Here is a 24,226-nt window from a genome sequence, read left to right as displayed (position 1 = left end):
GCATTGCATTTTGAACTGGAATTTCAATTTTATCTGCTGAATCTAAACTCCAACCTAAATTCATTACATTTAACACAATTCTTACCACTGTTTTGGAATGGATCCTTATGACTGATATGATGGAGTGCATTTGTGGCTGGAGCACAGATGGGTCATTAAACAAGCTATTTAAATGGAAGGCAGTCAGTTAGTGACAATGGGTTTCATTCACCAGCATCTTTCTCAGTTTTTCTTAAATTTGCTCTTGAGAAAGGTCCTAAGAAAACGTCTACATCAGATTCATGATGTGTTCATAAACCACAGAGTTGTTCATACTTTTATGCTCTTAACTGTGTGTAGATTCTATTCTTACCTCAGAACAACCCCAAATGAGAACTATCTTTAAAATTTCATAAGTTGGTAAATGAGACACTGAGAGCAGGAAGACACTAAAATACACAGGGGTAGTCCAGGATCAACTGCCCTATAGTCGTATTGCTGTGATTCCCCTGACCTGCCTTGCTGTTAGGAGGGGAGCTATCCTCTGCCGCAGTGCAGCGTCCATGTGTGTGGTTGCTCTCCAGGGTCCTGAAGTGAAGTAGCAGTGGTTGTGGATCATAGTCAATACCGAGTGTTTTGTGCAGGTCTGGCGCTCCAGTGGGCCCCAAATTCAGGCTTTGGTGGTACTGTTGCAGCCTAAAGATGGTTTCAACTTGCTTGCACATCTGTCAAGTGGCATAAGCAGCCATCTGATATTTGAAAAGTTTGTAGCCTTTTAATCGAAACACTGAAGGACAAATGCAGAGAGCATGTCCTGGCAGTGAGCCCAGGACTTTAGCACTTCTGGGTGGCAGGAGGGCTCCAATCACTTGGGATAAAAAGATAGAAAGTGGATTGTTATGAGCAAGTTTTGAAAGCAGCCTCTGGCACCTGATCATCCACTACAGTCGCCCAGACACTTTACACCACAAAGAGTGGGAATGAATAATTTCACACTGATTAAAATTTAATTAAGAAGTCGTTGCTTTGTGACTCTGATATCAGCCCATTCTCTCTCTCTCTCTCTCTCTCTCTCTCTCTCTGTGTGTGTGTGTGTAACAGACTATAGCCTAGATTAAAAATGAATAAAACGATGTCCCATTAAAGCCTGCTCGTCTTTCCATGTCGCTAATACAATTGACTTAACCGCACATCCAAGGCTGCGATAACTCGGCGATTGTTAATTGCATTTGTTCCGCGTGCACAAAGGAAGTCTCCTGAGCGCGCGCCAGTCTGTTGGACAAATGAGCCGGGCCTTCTGAGTTGTTCCAGGTGAAATCTAAGCCCGTGTCTCGGTGTGCTTTAAATGTTTAATGAATTAATTAGCGCTCGGTATCACTCCGCCTAATTGATTATGCAGCAGAGCCCTGCCCACCCACTCCTCCTCCTCCTCCTCCTCCTCCTCCTCGCGCCCCTTCTCCCTCCGCCACAGTCGCGCCGCTCGCTAATTCGTGGGCGCCGGAGCGAGGCGGAGGGGAGGTCGTGGAGAAAGAAAGTGAGCCTCAGCGAGTCAGACGGAGGAGATTCAGCGACACCTTCACTTTTTTCCTCCCTCGACGCGGCAGCAGTCTCTCCGCGGAGGAGCGCGGCGCCCCTGACCGGAGTAGCTGTCATTCCGCTCTGCGCCGCCTCATGTGTGGGCTGTGCTGAACTAGCCTAACTCTTGGTGAAGAGCCGTCAGTAAGACATGGGGCTGTTTGGAGCGCTGCTCTGGATTTCACAATATGTGGCACTTTTCGTCCAGCTAAACGCGTCTCAAGCAGGCGGAAACATCGAAGTGGACAACCACGTATCGGGCAACGGTAAGCCGCGCTCATCGCCACGGTCAGATGTAGGCGGACGGAGGAAGACGAAACGACAGCGGTTGTCGTCTTTCTCTGTTACGAGGAGTCGAAGTTGACGCGAAGGGGCGGGGCTGAGAAATGAAAGCTGATAGTATCACCGGTTATTTGCAACTTTCCTCTTTGTCAGTGCGAAGCTTTTTGGGCTGTATTTCTTCGGCCTACTTTCAGCGTTGTGCTCTGTTTACTTAATCATTTCAGGTGTAACGTGTTTGGGCTGGTTGGCACAGAAAAATATAGGCGTACTAGGAAGCCCTGCTTGTGACATCCCATATAAATAAAAATAATGCGTGGCCACGCCTTATTAACGCGTGGAAAAGAGATCCTAATGCGTGGCAATGACTAGTAAGGTGTGGGAATGAGATCATTAAGTCGTGGCCATGAGCTAGTAAGACGTGGGGACGAGTTCATGCCTCACTAAGATGTGGCCACACATTAGGATCTCGTTCCCATGCCTTACTAAGCGATGGTCATGACTTAATTATCTTGTTCCCATGCCTTAAGTCATGGCCATGCTTTCTTTTTATTTATGCGGGGTGTCAGCAACAGGGCTCCAGAGGATCTCATTCCCATGCATTACTAAGTTGTGGCCATGCATTAGGATCTCATTCTCCCACCTTATTAAGCTGGGGCCATGCATTATATTTACTTATCAGAGGGGCTCTGTAGCATCCATATGCTTAAACAAGAGTTTGTCTTTTCAGTTTCGGTCCCTGTTTCCTTACTATAGATTTAGTCTACTAATGCACTTGTACTGCAATCAGTAAAACAGGGAGAATGAACAAATTCATTACATCTCACTCTACTCAACTCCCCACCAAGCAGACTGGCCCGCTGAACACTGCTACAGTACAGGTGTCCTCTAATGTGTATGGATGATAGATTAAATCAGTAAAGCCTACAGACTAACAATGCATCTGTATACATTTGTGCTACAGCTTATGCGTTTGTTTCATTGTCTTTCTTGTTGTAGTGAACTGTTTATTCAGACAGCTCAGGATTTTCCCACCATAACCAGTTCCAGGGCAGCATAATGACAGGCAGTGTGAAACCAGTGGGTATCTGTACCATTCACTTCACCTAATTTACCAGCAAGTGTTATTCCGCACCGCAGTCGCTGAGCCATGGATCAATACCATGATGATAAAAGGGGTAAAAGGCAGGAGACCCCAGTCCTTTGCAAAGACTGAAGAAATTCGCCTCAGTCCAGTTTCAAACTAGCAGGTGTTAACAATGGCTGAGATTTACAGTCCTTACCATTAAAGTTCCATCATACATATTATATTCACGACATTCAGCAGCTTTATGCTTTCTTACAGATCTTTGATGTCCTCTCACTCTTGAAACACATTTAGATTTATATCCCTGGCTGCTTTTCTTAAAGGATTATATCGCTGCTGTCAGAAGAAAATCTTTTATCTCCTTTTATCTCCGTTTTTGACATAATTTGAAAATACCTGTTGCCTTTTATATGTGTGTAATGTTCATGATGAATAGGCAAAAAGAAATGACCCAAAATTTAAAAATTTCTGGTTCCATTGACATACATTCAAAGTAAAGTATGTTTTTTTTCCTTGTCGTGTGAAGTTGTCATTTTGGAGATACAAGGTTTTCTTCCGACAACAGCAATATGCTTGAATCGATACTACAGTCAGAGTGCTCGAAGAGTTAAACATATCAGAAACTGTTGAGGATTTATGTCACATTTTGAAATGCTTTTTACTTAAATGATGCAAGGCGGTTTCGGTATTTCAGATGGTCACAGACCTTCTGTACATGGGATTTTCAGATTGTTGCGGAAAGAAATAGTGTTTTGATCAGAATATGACTATTTAGCTTCCTAATTTATAATTCTCTCATTCCAGTCTAAAAACTTGCCACTCGAATCAGCGACGCTTTCCTGACCACATGCAGTGCTTTCATGCTGTTGTTGTTGTTTATCATCTTTTATCAGTTCTTTTTGTCATGAATGGTTCAGCATGCTGTTTCTTGAAGATGTGGAGATCTGAATCACATTCCTTAAGTGCTGTAAATTAGCTGTCAGCTGATTAACTATCATGGGCTGTCATTGTCAGTTAATACATCTGGTTGTCCCTCTAGAGACTCCATTAAACTTAATCTAAATTATACTACTTGCAAGAAATAAAGGCTCAAAGCAACATTTTTTATTATTGTGTCTTCCTATACCATCATAAACTATTAAGAGTTTATTATTCAGCATTTATAGTTGACTGTTTCATGAGCAGCAACAGCATAACACAGTATATCCTAATTCATATAGTGTCGCCTTCTTTGTTAAATTCCTAAAAATAAAGGTTTCTAAAATTTTGTGGTTCTTGGCTTGTGTGTAAAGTTCTATGATCTTAAAAGGGGTTCTTTGAAGCAATGGTGTAGAAGAACCACGTTTAGCTTCCTAAACATAGTATTGTTTAAAGGAGAGTGTAAAGAACCTTTTAAGGTTTTAAGAACCTCCATATAATGTAAAAAAGTTACTAAATAAAAAATATTTTCCAAGATTAGTACATCCAATCCAAGAACCATTTAGAGAGTTAAGGAAAAACCTTATTATGCAGAAAGTATTCAAACTTTCAAAAGGTACATCACACTCACACATTTCATTTACAAAAAAGTTTTTTTGATGTAACAAAGAGGGATTGTCTATGGTATTGCTCAAAAGCACCTGTTAGGCACCTTTATTTTTTACAGTGTACTGCAAAACTGTAATGTTGGGGAGCGATGATGAGGCGGACGTATATGCTGAGATAAATGAGATTTATTATGGGCAAATCCAAACTCAGGGTCAAAACAGTCCAGGGTCACAGAGAACAACATGGAGAAACGGAGGGACAGGCATCACGCAAAGGAACATAGGAACAACAAACAATGGAGGCTAGAATAACAAATACTAAACAAATCAAACAATTCAAACAAAGACCAGCAAGAGACTAGGGAAAACACAGGGCTGAAATACAGGGACAGGTAACAAGACATAGGTGGTTAACAAGAGGGTAACAGGTGAAAAGAATCAAGGGCAGGGCATTGAAACAAGGGGGGCAGGACTGGGAAGGAAGCAAAACAAATGGACAAGACCAAAACCAAAACAAAAGCACATGGAGGACTGGGAGGGGCCAATCGTGACAAAAACAGGGAAGTTGCGTTAGTTAGAAAAGTCTAATCATCCTACACTCATAAAAAAGATGTTTCTTCAAGGGTTCTTTAGTAAAGGGAATGATTCTATTTAGAACCCATATAGAAACTTCCTGCTTAAATGGTTCTTTGCATAGTGAAATGGTTTTTCTATTGTTAAAAGCCTAACTTCGTAACAATGGCAGAGCCCTTTTTGGTGCTCCATCGAACAATTTTCAAAAAGGTTCTGTACAGAACCATACACAATACATTCTACATCAATCCAGAGCAATGAGTGATCCTAACTAGGGACACGAGGGCATGAGCAGCTGAGCTGACCCAGGACATCAAGGATTCCTACCATACTTTAGCAGATTTGGTGCTCTTTTTAATAAATGCCTCCCCCTTTTTCCTGTGAACATGCCCACTTCTTATCTGTTCACAGCATCTGCTTTTAATGAAAGTGCCAGAAGCATTTGGTGAACTTCAGACTTGGATGTCGTCTGGGCTTTTTGAAATGATGTGTGACCCATAAACTCGAACAGTCCTTGTATTTAACTGTAACACAGATTTTTTTTTACACTTTCACCATTCTTCCCATTGTGCGTAAGATCTTGCATTAAATATTAGTATGTCTTTTTTTACTTGTTATATGCTTTATGAACTTCAGCAGAAATAAAGGTTTGCCATATTTGTTATTAGTTATTAAATCTTTGTATGTGAAAGGACCACAAAGTGCTCACATTCATTTCTGAACCCAACATTGAAGTAGAAGAATAATATAATAGTATGTAAGTAAAATTAGAAATCCATAATGTGTTCATATTTATATGATCTTCCATACATAATCTTTAAAATTTTGTTTCAGATATGATTGTATTCAGATAATTCAAATAATTTTGATACCTGTGTGAGTATTAAATACATGTTGAAATCTATGTACTTTTTATTCTAACTTTTTTTTTTCATTTTTATTGAGATTGTGGAGTCCACTGAATGTTGACATGATGTATTATGAAGACCTTGGCTAATGATTATATCTGGACAGAGTCTCTCTCTCTCTCTCTCTCTCTCTCTCTCATTCTCTCTCTCTCTCTCTCTCTCTCTCTCTCACTCTCTCTCTCTCTCTCTCTCTCTCTCTCTCTCTCTCTCATTCTCTCTCTCTCTCTCTCTCTCTCTCTCTCTCACTCTCTCTCTCTCTCTCTCTCTCTCTCTGTCTCTCTCCCTCATGCTCTCTCTCATGCTCTCTCTCTCTCTCTCTCTGTCTCTCTCTCTCTCTCATGCTCTCTCTCTCTCTCTGTCTCTCTCCCTCTTGCTCTCTATCTCAGTCTCTCTCTCTCTCTCTCTGTGTCTCACTCTCTCTCACTCTCGCTTTCTCTATCTCTCTCTCTCTCTCTCTCTCTCTCTCTCTCTCTCTCTCTCTCTCTCTCTCTCGCTCTCTCCCTCTCTCTCTCTCTCCCCTCTCTCTCTCTCTCTCTCTCTCTCTCTCTCTCTCTCTCTCAGGTCAGGAAAGCGTGGTTTGATGAATAGGTTTAGCAATAGTGAGCTGTGTGCTCATGTAGAACAGGGTGTAGTGTGACTCCAGAGGGTCAGCCTCCCAGGTGCTCCAAGGTCCAGACCCAGATAGGAGTGTAGGAGCCTTCAGCTGGACATATGCTCCTCACCCCCACCCCCCAACCCCCTGCCTGCTTGGTCAACATAGAAATCATGCTCCAGCAGTGTTGGGTCCTTCACCTTCAGCTGCAGATAGCAGGACAAAGAAGAGTGTCATACTAACAACACTGTCTGCTTAGGGATTTCTCTCCAACACAGCATACTTTCTCTCTCTCTCTCTCTCTCTCTCTCTCTCTCTCTCTCTCTCTCTCAGACAGTTTTGTTTTTATAAGTGATCAGGGCGTGAGGTCAATATATATGTCCTGCATGTTTTATGCATCCTTAAGAATAAAAGTACCAAAGTGGTTCTTTGAAGCAGTTCGCTGGAAGAATAAATGTGGGTTCCCTAAAAAATATTTCAGTGGATGGTACATTAAAAGATTATTTTCATAGAAGAGGTGACTTAGGTTTCAAATCCAAATAGGATTTTCTTGAAGCGGTGCACACAAGCCAGGAACCATAGAGGGACCTTTTTTTGTTTTAAGAGTGTATAGAATATTTACTTGTTCTGAAGGTTTTAAACTTTAAAAGTTATTTATACTCACTCATACTCACAAAACTATTTCTATAAAATAACCATGCACTGAAATGTCCTTTAGTGAACCAAAAGTGGTTCTTCTGATATATCACTCCAGAGAACCCTTTTGGCATCTTTTTTTAAGAGTGTATTTGTGTAAGTACATATAGTACTGAGCAAAACTCAGAGATTGCTCTTCATTTACTTAATTTTCAGTTAAAACTCATTCAATAAAGTTCTTGAAGCAGAAAACATATTAAACAGAAAATCCCGCAGAAACCTCAGTGGTTTAGTAAAATATCTGTTTTGTACTTTGTTCATTCTTTGCCTTTATTACAGCCTTCGTTCTTTTTGGGAGACTAGCGTTTAAAATTTTCAAAGAAATCCAAAGGGATATTTTTCCACACATTCAGAGGTCTAGACTCTTTGGTGGTCAGTCCATTGTTTTGAGAACACCAGGAGCCACCAGATTTGCAAATGTTCTTTTTAGTTTTTGGGGGGGATTTGTTTGGGGGGGGTTCCAAAATTTTTTCTTTGACATGCCTCTTCCTCGTGCAGTTGGATTATCTTAAATAAGATTAAATATATTCTGAAAACTGAATAATGTACTTGATAGCTGTTCATCACCACCATCATCATCAGCAGCAGCAGCAGCATCATTATCTTAACAGCTTAATCCAGATGGGGTTTCAACAGCTGTTTTGTATGGAAATGAATAAATGATGGTCTCTGACTTTTGCACATTAATGTATATCTAATAAACATTTCTTAACCAGGCCTAGCCTTAATTTCAGTAACCAAAAGGAAATTGTTTTGTTTTCTTAGTCTAAAAAAAACACCAACAGAAAAAAAGACTAAACATGGAGCTTTTGCAAAAATCACTTTTCAGTCAAGACCACTGTGTTTGTCCTCACATTAGCCATGTGTTTCTCTAGATTTCCTACAAATCAGGACATTTTTGTGCTAAAAAATATACAAAAACAAGCCCGCACACCAACCACCGCATGCACAAATCCATGTCAGTCATGCCGAGTCAGGCCTACAGAGAATGGTATTATGATTTAGTCTCCATGGGAGCAAAAATCCATGTTAGATTATTTGTGTGCTTAAGCTGCAGAATAGCTGACTTTGTCACAATGTGTGACTTTTCTCTTTGGATAAACATTCTACTGACCAGTAACATTTTATAGGACATTCTGGTCTGTTGAGTATCTGATTTTATTGAAAAAAAATGACCAGCTTGAGTACACATTTCAGATCTGATCTTTATGTCTATGTTCTTGTGTTGTTGCCTAGATACCATAGATGGTTCCTTCTATCAGAAGCAACAACATATATTTGCATTTAATCTAAAAACATAGCAGTATTTTAGCAACCATGTCAGTAATTGTCAGCAGTATTATTATGCATGGTGTGCACTAATAGTATATAGCCTAATGTAAACCTGAACAGAAAGTTCAGTCGCCTGGTTCACAGTATGTCTTACACATTTTAATTACTGGGCAGCCCATGTAGTAATACACATGCTCCATGATCTATGATGTAGTGACCTTTTCATGGCTAAACAAGTTACAATGCAAGATAATGACTTGGTCATTTCATTGTTTTAGTTATCCAGTTATGCATTTCTTAATATGATTCAATATGAGATCAAGTGCTGGCTTACACAGAAGTAAAATGTTGACTTTTAGTTTAGTTTTTTTTTTAAAGATAAAAAAGGAGAGTATATTTGCAATAATGGATCAGAATCTTTAATATTTTATTTGTTGGGGTAATCACAAAATTCAAAATGCCTCATTTTAGAATGTTAATGTATTATTTTCTGTTTTTTTTTTTGAGAATTCAACATTATACAAGTACAATATCTGAAACAAAAGTTGTTCTTTGTAGTGTCCCAGTCTAATGCTTTAGACCCAATATATTAATAATAATCACAATAATAATACAGTAATATAATATGTTGTGATACAGTCCAATACATTATGATATGATACAATGTATGGTACATTCCTATTATTTATCATATATATTTAAAATGTGAGTTTGCCCAGAAACCCTTCCTTTTGTTACAGCTATACTATGTAAGATTTGGGAATTTGGAGATGTTTCAGTTGGAAATATGTAATCGCTCGTAAGAACAACCTGCTTCCCTTGCCAACCAATCAGCACTCAGTAGTAGTAATGTAGGGCCATGTTGCCCAAAACCTGTTTATTGAAGAAAAATAGAAAACAAACAGGTACATTTTCTTTGCTTTTTAGTGAAATACATCCTTCCATTGTGATTAAATTGTGTTTTAGCCTTTTAGCTCTATTCACCCCCATTCATTGAAGACTCGCTCGCAGGTGCCTTCTGGGGCGTCATGATTGTTGCAGTCATGATTTTGAATGGAGGTATTAGGAAGAGGCCAGGCATCTCTAGCTGTACCTACAGTTCGAAAAAAAAACAAATTAATATGAGAGTCTATCAGAGCAACCAGGACAATTTTCAACCAGACTGAAATTGCCCAAAAGGGGCGGTATGGTACAAAATCTAATGCTGATTTGACTTTAACATTCAGAGGCAAGACAAACTGTCTAGAACAGTCATAGCTTGTGGCAAATTGTGATAAAAAATGTCCTCCTCTTTGGTGGAGTGTTGTCCGATCACCCTAAGGAACAAACCACCCTTGTTCATCAGCATAATGTTGATTTTGAATTTGAGAGCTAAACTTCGAGCCAGACCATCTTTTTGAGTCTGCATGTTACATTAATATGCAAAAGCTTATGAAGTGGTCCAAAAACCTCCCACAAAACTAAAAAAAAACAAATGTCTCTTTAAACGTTTAAACGCAAGGTTTTTTTTTTTTACTTTTCCCTCCTTCCTTTTTTCCTCTGTTTGTCATCCTTGCATGTTAAGTGGGCATGTTTAGCAGAAGGCTGTATTTAGACAGTAGCGATGGTGCATCAGTAGCCCAGGCTAATTACTGTAATGGCTACAGAATGGAGGGAAGCTGCGCATATTAAGGGCCAGTGGAGCCACAGGAGAGACACTTTTTTTGTTTCTCTTGTTCTTTGTTTCTCTAATTAGGATGTGCATCCTTGACTGACTGTGCTCTTCCTGCTAAGTAGAGAGAGAGAGAGAGAGCAGAAGGAATGTTGATTTGTTTATTGTGTTGTGGCTCATGACAGCTCTGCTGTGGCTGTAAGTAATTAATTATCACCTAAATGTAGTCACAGATAGACTAAAGGAAGTCAGGTAAATATGTTGTGAGAGAAGAGAACTGCCAGGTGTGCAGGTCTGTGCACAATATGGTGGAGGGGTGTTACAATACACATTCATAATCTTTTTTTTTTTTACAATATAGGACTTGTGAGACAAAATGTGTTGTAAACATATGGCATTTGGCAGACTTTCTTTTCCACAGTGACTTACAATTTAATGTTTACACAAGCTGGCAAAAATAATGCTAGGAGTCTTGCCCAAGGACTCCTATTGGTATAGTGTAGGGCATTTACCCAGATGGGAGCTTGAACTCCCATCTAAGCACGGCAGGTAGTGAAGTTACCCACTACACTGTACCAACCACACTAAAAGAGCATAGATTTGAGGTACAGGTAGATTTAATACTATAAACCTATACAGCAGTCTAAGCAGCAGCTTCTCTGGGCCCAGTGTAACAAAAATAGTTGATGCTGTCAACAGTCAGTCTGAGAGTCTCAGAGGGTAAACTGCTTACATAAAAAAACTGAAATAGTTACACCAAGCAAACATTGCTATAATTATATCCAAGCCTTGGCCAATGAATTGTGCTAGGTAAGTGTAACTAATAAAGTGGAAGCTTAGCGCCTTCTCACTCTTGCAACTCCGCATTATTTTGGGAACATTATTGTAAAACACAAGTGCCTTAACATGCCCCCAACATGACCGAGAAGTAGGAAGTAACTTGGCTGATCTTGATAATTCTCTGTTTTCAATCACCTTGATAAGCCACAGTGATTCCTAAAGAAGTTTACAGCGTGATCTACACCACTGAATTTCTCAAGTCATTTGTCTCATATGTGTATCCCCTATGCTCATTATTGCATCTATGACTATCAGATGCTACTGGAATTTGGTAAATTGTAGATGTAGATGCAGCTGACCGAGAGAGGCAACCCACAGGTGGTGTGAGAGGAAATCGAAGCGAGGGCTGTGGGCTAAATTCTAAACAAAACGGCCATTTTTTAAACAGATTTCTTGCTAACATCTGCTCACTTGACAATAGACTGCTAGGGACTTTATACATTTTCTTTTTATTGAAATATGACTGAAACATCCCTGACTCCATTCAGCTGAACAGGCTAATCATAGCATTATGAGAAAACTTATACAGTTAAAAAAAACTTTAACCAGTGAATCATTATATTGACCTCTATTAACTGCACCTCATTCAAAAAGCTGCCCAGGCAGACACATTCCTTGGGTTATTGCTTGTTAGGTCTGACCTAGGAAGCCACATGTGAATTGATTCTTGAGGTCCTAAAGGCAGATAACAATGGTGTAGCCTGTGAACTTTTTCATGATCATTTCCATGTTTAGTGAGGCACCACTGATGGTTAAAAAGGGTCTAAATTCTTCTTTTCTGTTTATTAAGATTTGATATATAAGGCTTCCAACATTCAGGTCCAAGCCTCTACTGCACTGGCTGAGGCTCTCATCTTCTTAACATGCTGCAGTGCTTCAGTTTTCATGCCATCACTTTAGAAGGATAGCTGTAGGTGTGGTCTATATTGGAAAATCTTTGCTTCAAATGTTGTTTAAATTGCGTTCTCTTTGGTTTCAAGGGGCATTTTTAACAGTCCAGCTAGGATGTGTCAATACAATAAAGACATTTCAATTTCAGGGTTTAAGAGCTTAAGAGTTTAAGAATTTAAGAGTTTTTTTCTCTCTTTTTTCTTGTTGTCATTCTAACATTTTCCTTGCGATGAGAAAAAGAAAAGAAAATAGCTCCAGACAATAAGACGAGTTACAATTCTTGAACAAATTAAGAAAAACAAAGCTTGGCACCAGTGGACTCTAATGTTGGCTAACATCAGCACCCACTGGCAAAAGCCAAACTGGCTTTGCAGATACCCTTGATATAGGCTATGGGTTTTATAGGGTGTTTCTTCATACGAAGCCACATCTTCATTTCTATTGTTAGCCCTTTTTCTGAGTTGCACAGCTAAGGTGAAGATAGCTAGCTAAGGCTAAAGCTATCTCTGCCTTAGCTGTCCAACACAGAAAAAGCTAGTTATCTTTGTTAGCCCTTGTCTGACTGACAAGCCTGACAATTGAAAAATAACAATTTGGGTTCATGGCAAGAGATATCCTTTGAAATCCATAGCCTATGTCAAGGGTATTCACAAAGGGCCAGTTTGGTTTTTGATAGTTACCTTATCGACTGCAGCCATTTCCTCTTCTCTTTCAAGGGATACATCACTGCAGCCTCTTGAGCAGATGAGAGCCTCAGCCAACGTGATAGAGGATTGGAGCTCAGTGTGACATATCACTTCTTAATAAGCGGATAGGTGGAAACATATAAAAGCATTTGCATGCATGTGCTTTTTGTGACATCACAAAATCAGTGAATCAGTGAATTTCGCAATAAAAAACTAATAAATTTGAGAGAAATGTCGGAAAAAAAACATGTAGTACACCCAGAAGCAGCAATTTTGTATGCGTTTAAATGTATTCATCTTCTAACAAAAGTCCTTGTTAGGGTTAATTATGCTCTCACCAGGTACCTGTTTAGGCAGTTGGCCAAAAAAGAGCACAATGACTGTTTCAATTTCACTTAATTGTCTAAATATATCATATTGTAGTTTAGAAACTACAGTGCATATCATATTGTGAAATCTGTCCACAGTTATACCTCTAACAGTATTGGATTCGTATTGATTTCCCTTTTAAATTGAGCCAGTGAATAGCCTTAGCTGATTCGTTGTGACCCGCTGCAGTGCTTTGACTTCCCTATCGTTTCATTATACACTCACTTCCTCAGCTTTCATAATGTCCCCTGTGTGAGGAAAGTCTTGAAATTCACACACACGCACACCCACACCCTCTCTCTTTCTTGCTCTCGCTTTCCCACACACGCACACATACACACACTTATTCTACCTGTCCCTGGGGTTATAAGAGATTCACTCGTGAAGTGCAGGCTGGGGGTCGCTCTGCCTGAGTTGTGGTCTTATTACATTAGTCTCTCTGCAGCCTTCAATTCAGCCTGATTTCACATGCTACATGTGCTTATTTCCCAAAGGAGAGACCATGTGATGCTAGATACACACAAACACAATCTCACACATACAGATAGCCACAGTGAGGTATGAAAAAGCACACACTGAAAAAAGAATGGACTGGGTTCACTACTTCAAATGTGCACTTTTTTCACATAAGTGCAATATATAACATAAAACACAGTTACAGCCAAAGCCAATGCTGTGTGCACCTTGTCTCAGACGTTGAAAGGCAGAGCTGAGATGTACAAAATAATGCGTAATACAGCTACAATCTAGAAAAGAAACATGAGCATCCTTTTGAATATGAGAATTGCTAGCATCAAGCTAGCCTGTCATGTTACTGGTATGAGTGATGAACGTTAATGTTCATGATGTATTCACCAACGACATTTATAGTCAGTGTTAAAGATTTAACATGAGTGTAGGCCGATTGATCTAAGGCAAATATTATAATCTCATTTAAACTTAGAGAAGTGGTAGTTTTTTCCTAGTCAAACATTGGAAATTCTGAGTTACAAGCTATAGATGAGTGCAGCAGTAGTACACAAAATTGTGTTGCTGTATGCCCAACATATTTTATTGATGTGCATTGCATTTTTTTCGGTTTAGACGCATACTAACACAAAATATTTTTAAGAATTAGCATCCTATCATATTATATTTGAACATTCCTGAGCTCTTGAGCACTCCTGTAATATACGGTACTGTGCTAAAGTATTCTGTCTTTGTTTAATTTCCACTCGAAATGACCATTGTGTCAAAGTTCTTAATTTTTTGGTGCTGAAAAAGCAAGAAACATATATTAAACAAGAATTTACATGAAGCCTCAACACTATATATATCAAATCTGTCTGTGAAAGTATAGCTGTGTTCCCAAAAGTGTCACTGACATTATGTTCCCCTTCAAAGAGACCCTATCATTCGCACAAGCAACTACCCAAGCTCACCTTAGCTGCCTTGCAATTTTTTTTCCCCCTGTGCATCTAAATGGCTAAAGGAGATGTATAAGATAATATAAGATCCACTTGCATTAGGAAGAAGAATGTCAAAAGAAAATACGCAAAAAAAAAAGTTCAGAATGATTAAAAGGAAATGGGATTCCTAATAGCCATGTTAGACCTGGTAGACCAGCAAAACTGTCACCATCAGATAAACAGCACTTCAAAATTTTGTCTTTGTGTGAGAGGAGAAAATCAAGCTCCACTTTTGCTTCAGATCTGAAAAATCCACAGGTTTTTTTGTCCAGCCTTCAACTGTGAGAAGGCAATTCAGCACTATGAGTCTAAAAGGATGTCTAGCTGTCAAGAAGCAGTTACTGAGGAAAGGAATCAGAAAAAAGTAAGACATTTTGCACTTGAGCACTGAAACTATTCATCTGAGATGTGATGTGTGGTTTTATGGACGGGTGAGTCTAAATTTGTGATTTGGAATACTTGGAAAATGAACTTTGGAGAAAAAAATATCCCTGTAGATTTCTCTGAATCACTGAAAGCAAGTGTCCTGAAAAGAATGGAAACTGTAATAAAGGCAAACACATGGACACAATAATACTGAAAATCTGTTATTATTTCAGTTGTCGAGGCTTCTGTGTAAGATTCTGTTAATGTTTTCTGCTTTTTTAGAAAAAAAGAATAACTCTACTCAATAGCTATGTTGTCTTGAAATTTAACCCTTAAATGGCCAATGGCCCACTAGCCCAAAGTTTTATTACCTAAGAACAGCTCAACCAGTTTGCATTTAAGTCCCTGTAGTTCCTGAGAAATATTATAATATAGAAATTAGTATGTAATAAGTCTAAAATTTTAAGGGGTTAAATAACTGAAAGAATGGTCTCTGACTTTTGCACAGTATTGTCTTTTACATATGATGTCACAGTTTTGCCATGGTCATTATTTCGTGACATTTGGTTCTATTAGTAGACTGAAGTCATCTAGTTGCTTGGACATAGATTTAGCTGCAGTATGAACTATGAAAGTAAATAAGTAAATGAAAAATGGATGTTGCTAACATCTCCAGCGAGTCTAGCTGTAGTGAATTCTAATGAGCTGTTTCGGCCTCTGACTTCTACCTCACTTAACTGTCTGTGCAGTATAAAATTCATTCTTTTATTGCTGTAAGCATGCAAATGACACACACCTTGCACGATGCTTGCTGCTTAGGTGAGCGCGAGTGAAGAAGCTGGACCTGCAGAGGCATGCGGATGGCTATACTCTGGAGAAAGGACTTCTTTGTTTACTTATTTATTTGTTTGTTTGTCTATTTATTTATTTATGCGTTCTCTTCACTTGCGCTTTCATATTTAATGTGGATGCTGGAAGGAGCAGGCAGCTGAAGCACTCCAGCGTTTTTGTGATACTGTCATGAAGCATGAAATATGCACACGCAAAATTAAGGTAGAAATCTGCACTGTTGACCCAGGTACCCAGGTGTGCTTGTCTTTCCAGGGGTCAATTAAAGGGGTACTTCTGCAAATTAACAAAAGCTGCCTGCAGATTTTTTTTCTTTTTTTTTCACAAAGCCAGCTCTGCATCTAATATGCAGTAGATCAAATAAAAAGGTCTGCATTTGAAGATGCATGAATCTCTTTATATGTTTTTGGATCATATTCATAGTCAAAGCTTCTTTCAGCTCTAAGGTATTGTATCCATGGAAATATTTCAATAGGAGCGCTTTCGCAATAACATAATGTGTAACTGGCAGCGTGGCTGTAATCTCCGCAGCAGGGGGTTGGGGGGGGGGGGGGGGGGGGGGGGGGGGGGGGGGGGGGGGGTATGCTAACTCAAGAGAGCCGAGATTTGCTCAGTTGATGCAATGAATAGCCAAGGTTACTGCATTGATTTGTGATGCTGCAGATTTGATTTACGTGTCGCACCTTTCCAAGCCATTCTGGAAGGATCTGTCATGGTCTGACAAAGGCACAAAGCACCCTGGGATACTCCCTGTTTGTCAAGCAGCCATGTTTCATAAGTAGGATAGAGGAGGAGAGCTGAAACCTGAGCTGTAAAGCAATTCGACAAGCCTCAAATCGATACAGACAAACAAGGGGAGAGAGAGGCAGGAGGGAGAGAACAAGAGAGAGGGAAGAGAGAGAGCGTTTTTTTCAAGCTTAGTGATAATGACTGACTGTTCTGCACAGAGTACCCAGTGTGTGTGTGTGTGTGTGTGTGTGTGTGTGTGTGTGTGTGTGTGCGTGTGTTTAAAAGAGTGAGAGCTAGACAGAGAACATCATAACCACCAGCACTTGGATCTGGTTCAGGCAACAACAGCGAAAAAAAAGAAAACAGAACGAAAGTTTTTCTGTGGGACGAGCACAGAACCAGGAACATGCATGATTTACAATTGCTTGAAAAGCTTCAGGAACATGGCAATTATGAGCAAAGAGGCTTAGGAGCAATGATACTATAGCTACACAGCCCAGATTCAGAATTAGCTCGAGCTCGGTCTGTGGTAGATTCAGAGCATTTATCTCTGCAGCTAAAAGTTTTAAAGGGCCCATATCATGCTTTTTTGAAATATAAGAATTTGACATCCTGCTTAATAATTGTTATCATATCAGAACACATCATGCATGCTCCAGTTTGTAGAGTCCACATAGGGAACCAAAGCTGCAAAAACAGGCATATTGAATTTATAGTTGTGGCATAATAACCATGAAAATGTTTACATATGGCTGTCGCTCAGCCTAAATGATAAAAAGGATATTTTTTTCAAGTGAAATCATCTTAAATATTGCCTATATATGTAATATTTTTCATTATTGCAAACATTGTTATGCCACTTATTTATTGGCATTATTTTACATTTGTAAGTAATTTTAGTGAAATTATGCCATTTTATGAAGATATTCTATATTGCCAAAAGTATTCACTCGTCTGCCTTCACATGCATATGAAATTGAGTGACATCCCATTCTTAATGCACAAGGTTTATTATGATGTCAGCCCACCCTTTGCAGTTATAACAGCTTCAACTCTTCTGGGAAGGCTTTCCACAAGGGTTAGGAGTGTGTTAATGGGAATTTTTGACCATTCTTCCAGAAGTGCATTTGTGAGGTCAGACACTGATGTTGGACGAGAAGGCCTGGCTCTCAGTCTCCGCTCTAACTCATCCCAAATGTTCGGCTTGAGGTTGAGGTCAGAACTCTGTGCAGGCCAGTCAAGTTCTTCCACACCAAACTCGGTCATCGATGTCTTTATGGACCTTGCTTTGTGCACTGGTGTGCAGTCATGTTGGAACAGGAAGGGGCTGTCCCCAAACTGTTCCCACAAAGTTGGGAGCATGAAATTGTCCAAAATCTCTTGGTCTGCTGAAGCATCAAGAGTTCCTTTCACTGGAACTAAAAGGCCGTGCCCAGCTCCTGAAGAACAACCCCACATGATAATTCCCTCTCCACTAAACTTTACACTTGGCACAATGCAGTCAGACAAGTACCGTTCCCCTGGCAACTACCAAACCCAGACTCGTCCATCAGATTGCCAGACGGAGATGTATGATTCGTCACTCCAGAGAACACGTCTCCACTGCTCTAGAGTCCAGTGGCAGTGCTTTACACCACTGCATACTTTACACCACTGCAATGGCACAATTTACATCAAAACTGTCTCAATGACCTGAATAAAAGCTTATGTTTATGACTGAATTGTGCAAAAAGAAAAAATGAAAAATTTGGTGAAATACACCTTTCAGTGCTTCAGTCTGAAACTGATCAATGACAAATCATTTTGGCTCAACCAACAGTTTTTAAAAATCGTTTTTGACATAAATAATCAAAATGATTGCAAGATGTGTTCTGAGGTCTTTGTAGACAGTAGATAAACACATGTTTATCTACAGATATCATGTCTACAGTTATTTAACTTAGCAGATTTCAGAATTTCATTACTTTTATCACCCTTTCTACTGAGGTTTGATCATCTATTTGTCTCTTTGATGCATTGAGAGAGCTTTCTGGTGTATTGATGTGTAGTAATTCCACAGCCTTTTAATTTGATTTCATTGGTCGCTGTCATTTTGATACATTTGTCTAAGTCACCTCTGAGTGAGAAAGATGGATGGAGGAATATATAGAAGTGAAGCATGAAAAGAAGAAAAAAAGTGGATGAGGTGAGTTATTTAAAGTTGTAATCAAGAACTGGTATACCAGGCAGCCTGGTTTAGGTACACCCTAAATAGAGGCTGACAGCACATAGTAAAGTCTACAATATCATGTACAATAAGAAAATCATGAGAATATAAGCATATAATCAGAAACCTTTGTGCATAAATTGTGATATATATATGCAATGTCAACTAACTTGAAGTGCACCCATTAATTGCACACGCAGGTTGTATAATCTCCATAGAAAAGCATTGCCAATAGAACGGGACACTCTAGAGCAGCTGCACCTGAGTTTTAGGTCACTCAATGCCAAGTGTCAGCTAGAAGCCTGTAAAGCCCCACAATGTTGGGCTGTGGAGCAATGAATCTGCATTCTCTAGAGTGATGCAGAATCCATCCAATACATTTAGTATGAGCTGAAGTGGAGTTTCTGATCTAGAATTTATCACCTTGTATAAAACAAAATCTAAATAATGGCATTAAAGGCTCCATCTGTGAAGTAACATTCAATTTGTGCCTATCTTTTCTCTTTCACTAGTTTGCATTATTTGCATTATTCTACGACTGAAGCTTTGTTTTGTAGTGGTTATTTTGCTGTTAAACATGGTGAATAGCATCTATTTAGAGCAAGATTAGGAGATAAATATTCTGCTCTCTCTGCTTACACTTTCATTGGTTTCATTCGTTTTTCCACTGCCTCTGCAACCCACACACACACCACAACCCTCCCACCACCTCCACTGGGATTCTCCTTTGATCTCTGTGATACCAGTGCCAGTGTTTGGTTAGATTTTAACTGCAGGCTTTGCCCCTGCATTACTCCCCATATGCACTGCAGTGAGGAGAGAGTGAGAGAGAGAGAGAGAGAGAGAGAGAGAGAGAGAGAGAAAGTGTCTGGTTCTCTGGTTGTTTTTGGTTTCACTGGTTTGTTTGTGTGCGCGTGCCTTTTCCTAACTATTTCACGGTGTATAGTGCAGCGTTTCTTCTTTTCAGAATGGTGCATTGCCTCTGCGGCTTATTGGAACTGGCATGGCATGATGCTCGGAGTTTGAAGTGCTTGTCATTTTGCATATGCGAATAAATCTGACTGCAAGCAGTGACTTTGTCATGAATCATGCATGCGCCTTTGGAAGAGCTGTGGTCTGAGTTGTGAGGAAATTAATTCATGCTTGGGGGTGGAGAAAAGATACATCTGGGTGTGAATTAGCTTTGGCTGGAATGGGAGATGACAGAATTCACGCCTGGCTCCCCCACCATCCACAGAGAATAGTTTAGTCTACCCAACAAACTCCTTTGGGTAATGGTTAAGTCCCTTTAGGCTATGAACACCTGCCAGACTCTGCATATATATGTGTGTGTGTGTGTGTGTGTGTGTGTGTGTGTGTGTGTGTGTGTGTGTGTGTGTGTGTGTGTAGGTGTGTGTGTGTGTGTGTGTGTGTGTGTGTGTGTGTGTGTGTGTGTGTGTGTGTGCTCTGTTTTGCTTTTCCTATGGGAGGAAACTCTAAACTGAATGGCAAAACCTAAAAGAATCTCACATTCAGAGAACCTATGTGGAAAACATATCAGGCTTAAAGGCCCCATATACTACATTTTTCTTGTATTTTATGTTTGCCCCTAAAATTGTATGTATAATGAATGTATAATGTTCGCTTTGTTTGATGTTTGTTTGTGCTCATTCTTTTTACATGACCATTTTTCGAACCTTCTAACTCTTTAGAATTAAACAGGCTGTTTTTTTTTACTGTGCCTTCAAGGAAGATATATGTAAATAGCCTTTGTTCTGATTGGCTGTCCTACATTGTGCCTCATTCTAAAAGCAATCCAGGCTGAAACACTCTTTATACCTGCAAGGTCAGTAGGCGGGGCTAAACTGCAGTAGGCTGAATAGGTAAACATATGTAAATGTGTTGTTTTGGTGACAGACAGCTAAAAAAACATGATCCCAGAACGAGCTCTTATTGTATCTTAGTTTCCATAGTGAGAGTGAAAAGCACATTTTGAAAAAAAAAACGAGTACGGTGACTTTTCACTGCAATATATCCAGCTAAAAATTACCAATTACTCTAATTGTAGTGAAACATACAATTGTTTTGCGTTCTTCAAGTGCTAATGATGTCCACAATATGTTCTGAAAACCATGTTGTGACTTTATTCATGACTTTAATAAACATCACACTGTCCACCTTTACCTTGAATTCAAGTATCACCAAATATCAGCATCAGTTGTAGGAGAAAAAAGCTGTGTTGTGTAACACTAAATAATAATGCACAATAGCTTTACTACTGTAACTTTACTTGGAGCGTGTCTACATAAAAAATTCATGATATCTTACATAAACGCTTCATAACATGTTCATGAACATTTAAATCAACATTCATAAAGCATGCATTTTTTTATATGATATTAATATGAAGTACTATGTCACTGTACATAGACACATTTTTCAAAATAAAAGTCCTCATCTTTTATTTTGAAATACTATATTATTTTCTGTAAAACGGCTTGTTTCTGGACAGCCATGGTAAAAATGTCCTTGCTTTACCCCTTTGCTCTTTAGGTGCCTTGGCACTAAGGCACACCACCATACTAAGATTTGGTTGAATAATTGTTCCTAAGCATATTTATGAGTAATTTACTGTCCATGTAGTAAAGTGATACGCAAAGCAACAACTGCTTAAAAAAAAAAACAGATAATTAAAAAGAAATTGGAAGTATAATTTGAATGTGTCAAAGCAGTTAATGACCAAAGGGATAAAGTGAAGTCATTTTTATACTGGAGTCATTTTTATATCATCCATAAATGAGAATTTTACTGAAAATAGCATAATTTTCCAAAATAAAAAAAATGAGTATTTTTATTTTGAAAAATGTATCTAATTTAAATGATATAGTAGTACATATTAATGTCATGTAAATCATGTACTCTTTATAAAAGTTTATTTAAACATTCATTAATATGTTATGAAGTGTTTATGTAAGCTGTTATGAATATGTTGTGTAGACACACTTCAAGTAAAGTGTTACCAAATTGCCAGTGCCTGAGTCCCCAAACTATGATCAGACTTTTTCATATTCAAATGATTTTCAATTTCCCTTTCTGTGAGTCAGGTGAAATCTTCATCCCTCCCTAGCTTTGCATTTTTATGGAACACAACCAATATTAATGTGTGTATGCCTTCTGGGTACTTCAGAGATGCCAGTCATATAACAAGCTTGTTTGATTTGCTGTTATATATGCTTTACAATGTTCTTACAATTTTTTCTGTAGAAAAACTGGTCAGTAATTAAAACTATTTCCCACTGACTTTTATTTCGCACTGACTGATATTTCCCCTTTCTTAGGCAGGTAATCCAAGTAGGTTCATTTTCCTTTGCGTTTAGCTAGATGTTTTGTTAGGATGCTTTCTGTGTCAAAATGTCTTTGTTTATTTTTTATGGAACTCTCAACAGATAGTTAGCTCCCAAAGAAATATTTAGCATGTCAAAATTCCTGTTCTTTCTCGTGTTAGTTATCTACCTTTAAACCTTAAGTCACTCAAACTGTCTACAGTGTACAGCAGTGGTCTATAAATATCAAAACTCAATTTGTTGCCTGCTTTCTGATTAATGCCTAAAGCATTTGTATGCATGGTTGCTATCCCTCCATGTCAACCATTTAAAGGATGGCTATGTATATATTTGTGGTATGTGGAGGAGGTGGCTCCATTTAGAGCACAGTATTCTTCAGGTCTAATCCACATTTCTGTGAGGCACAGAGCATCATGATCTGTAATAATTTCAATAGCAATGACAGCATTAGATGTGAGAGACCTTATGATAAGCAGTCTTAGTTTTAGACCAAAGGTGCTGTCATTGCAAATAGATTGAATCAGCCTGATACTGATTATATTAGAAGAACAAACATTGAGGTATTTTAATTTTTGTTTGATTCAGGGAACAGACATGGTCTTGACTGAGTGACATCTCAAGGCAGCTAGCAGACAATCGGTTTAGCTAGTCTGTCTGCTGCCTCTCCTTGGCCCTGGTTTGTCAGTGACAGACTGGCCTATGCTGAAGGCTAACAAAGAGAATATGTGCTATGCTACATGAAATGAAAACAACACCCTCCCACAAAGAGTCGATACCATCCTAACTCAAAAGAAAAGGCTTGACCTCAAAAGTAGAGCAGTTATCTATAAAACCCACTGTATTTTGAGCTAATGGTGGTGCACATATATCGTTATAACACAGACATTGGACGCTTGTAAATGACAATCCATATTTTATTTGAAACTTGTAAAGGCCAGAACATTTATTTTATCTTGTAGCAGTTTTACAGTCACTCCTTCAGTGAAGAGTCCTGGCGCAGAGCTGCCACCACTGTTTTACATTTGCAAGTGAACTGGTCAGGCTACCCCTCATATCTAGTCAGTGATGTTTCTAGGACTTCTAGAGGGACTACAAGGACATTTTTTTCAAAGTAGTGATCCCACGTATTTCAAGTAAACTGTGATTCTTTGACTGGAACCCAAATGTTAAGAAGAGCCATTTTGTCCTTTCAACAAATATCAAACCACCTTGGGAGCCACAATAATTTATGTCAATTTTACCATCTTGGCTGTAAATATGTCTCTGTATGTGCTAATGTACTAGTATAGGCTAAAAAATATAAATGAAAATGCAGGCTTACTTTGCTCTACTGTAAACTGTAGCTCAGTTATAGCTGCTTTTCTCATATCTCTGGCAGGAAACTGTTACTCAAAAGTGGATTGGTTTCTTGTAAATTGTCTCTCAACATTCCTTTTTTTTACAAAGCTGAAGTCAGCTTCTCATTCGCCATCTTCTTGTTGGAATTTTCCCATTCCACCCTCAGTGGTGTTTGAGCCACCAAAATGTAACTTCTGCACCATTTGAGTTGGAATGGGATAATTCAAACAAGAATCCGGTGAATGAGAAACTGAAACTGAAAAGTTTTGCAACCTTTCAGTGTTTGACAGTTTCTCGCTGCAGATTAAACATATCAGGAAATTAGCTGAGTGCTATTAAATGCAAATAAGCCCATTTGTCTTCTAATTATCTATGGTCATCTTAAATCTCTGTCTTTGCCTTTTTGTTAGCTACCAGCTAGGCAAGACTGATTGTTGTCTGTGTTGCTACAGTGGCCAGCAGTCTGGGCTCCAGCCTTCAGTGTTAAAGGATGAATTAATAGTAATACATTAACTTCAGCCGCAGGACGGGTCCAGATTGAATTAAATTATATTTGCAGTTTAAATACAACAAGAATAATGAATATATTAAATAAAAAATAATTAACACATAATTTTAAATAACATGACAGATATATGTATACACTGCTCAAAAAGGGAACACTTAAACAACACAATATAACTCCAAGTAAATCAAACTTCTGTGAAATCAAACTGTCCACTTAGGAAGCAACAATGATTGACAAACAAATTTCACATGTTGTTGTGCAAATGGAATAGAAAACAGCTGGAAATTATTGGCAATTAGCAAGACACACTCAATAAAGGACCACAGACCACTTCTCAGTACCTTTCTGCTTTCTGGCTGATGTTTTGGTCACTTTTGAATGTTGGTGGTGCTTTCACACACCAGAAGCTGGAGGCACTACCAGGAGACAGGCCAGTACACCAGGAGATGTGGAGGAGGCCGTAAGAGGGCAACAACCCAGAAGCAGGACCGCTACCTCCACCTTTGTGCAAGGAGGAACAGGAGGAGCACTGCCA

At 39.0% G+C, this 24,226-nt stretch overlaps 1 protein-coding gene across 1 annotated transcript in view; it reads left to right on the top strand.

The window, feature by feature from the left end:
- Positions 1–1,436: 1,436 nt before the first annotated feature.
- Positions 1,437–24,226, top strand: part of vstm2l (V-set and transmembrane domain containing 2 like) — a 32,111-nt gene continuing 9,321 nt past the window's right edge. Inside the window, exon 1 of the mRNA XM_017697778.2 lies at positions 1,437–1,820. Coding sequence (XP_017553267.1) covers positions 1,706–1,820 — 115 coding nt within the window. The 5' untranslated portion in view covers positions 1,437–1,705. The remainder of the gene's footprint in view (positions 1,821–24,226) is intronic.

The sequence above is a fragment of the Pygocentrus nattereri genome, chromosome 26 (assembly GCF_015220715.1).
Source record: "Pygocentrus nattereri isolate fPygNat1 chromosome 26, fPygNat1.pri, whole genome shotgun sequence".
Classification (NCBI taxonomy): Eukaryota; Metazoa; Chordata; class Actinopteri; order Characiformes; family Serrasalmidae; genus Pygocentrus; species Pygocentrus nattereri.
This window is presented reverse-complemented; position numbering and strand designations above follow the sequence as displayed.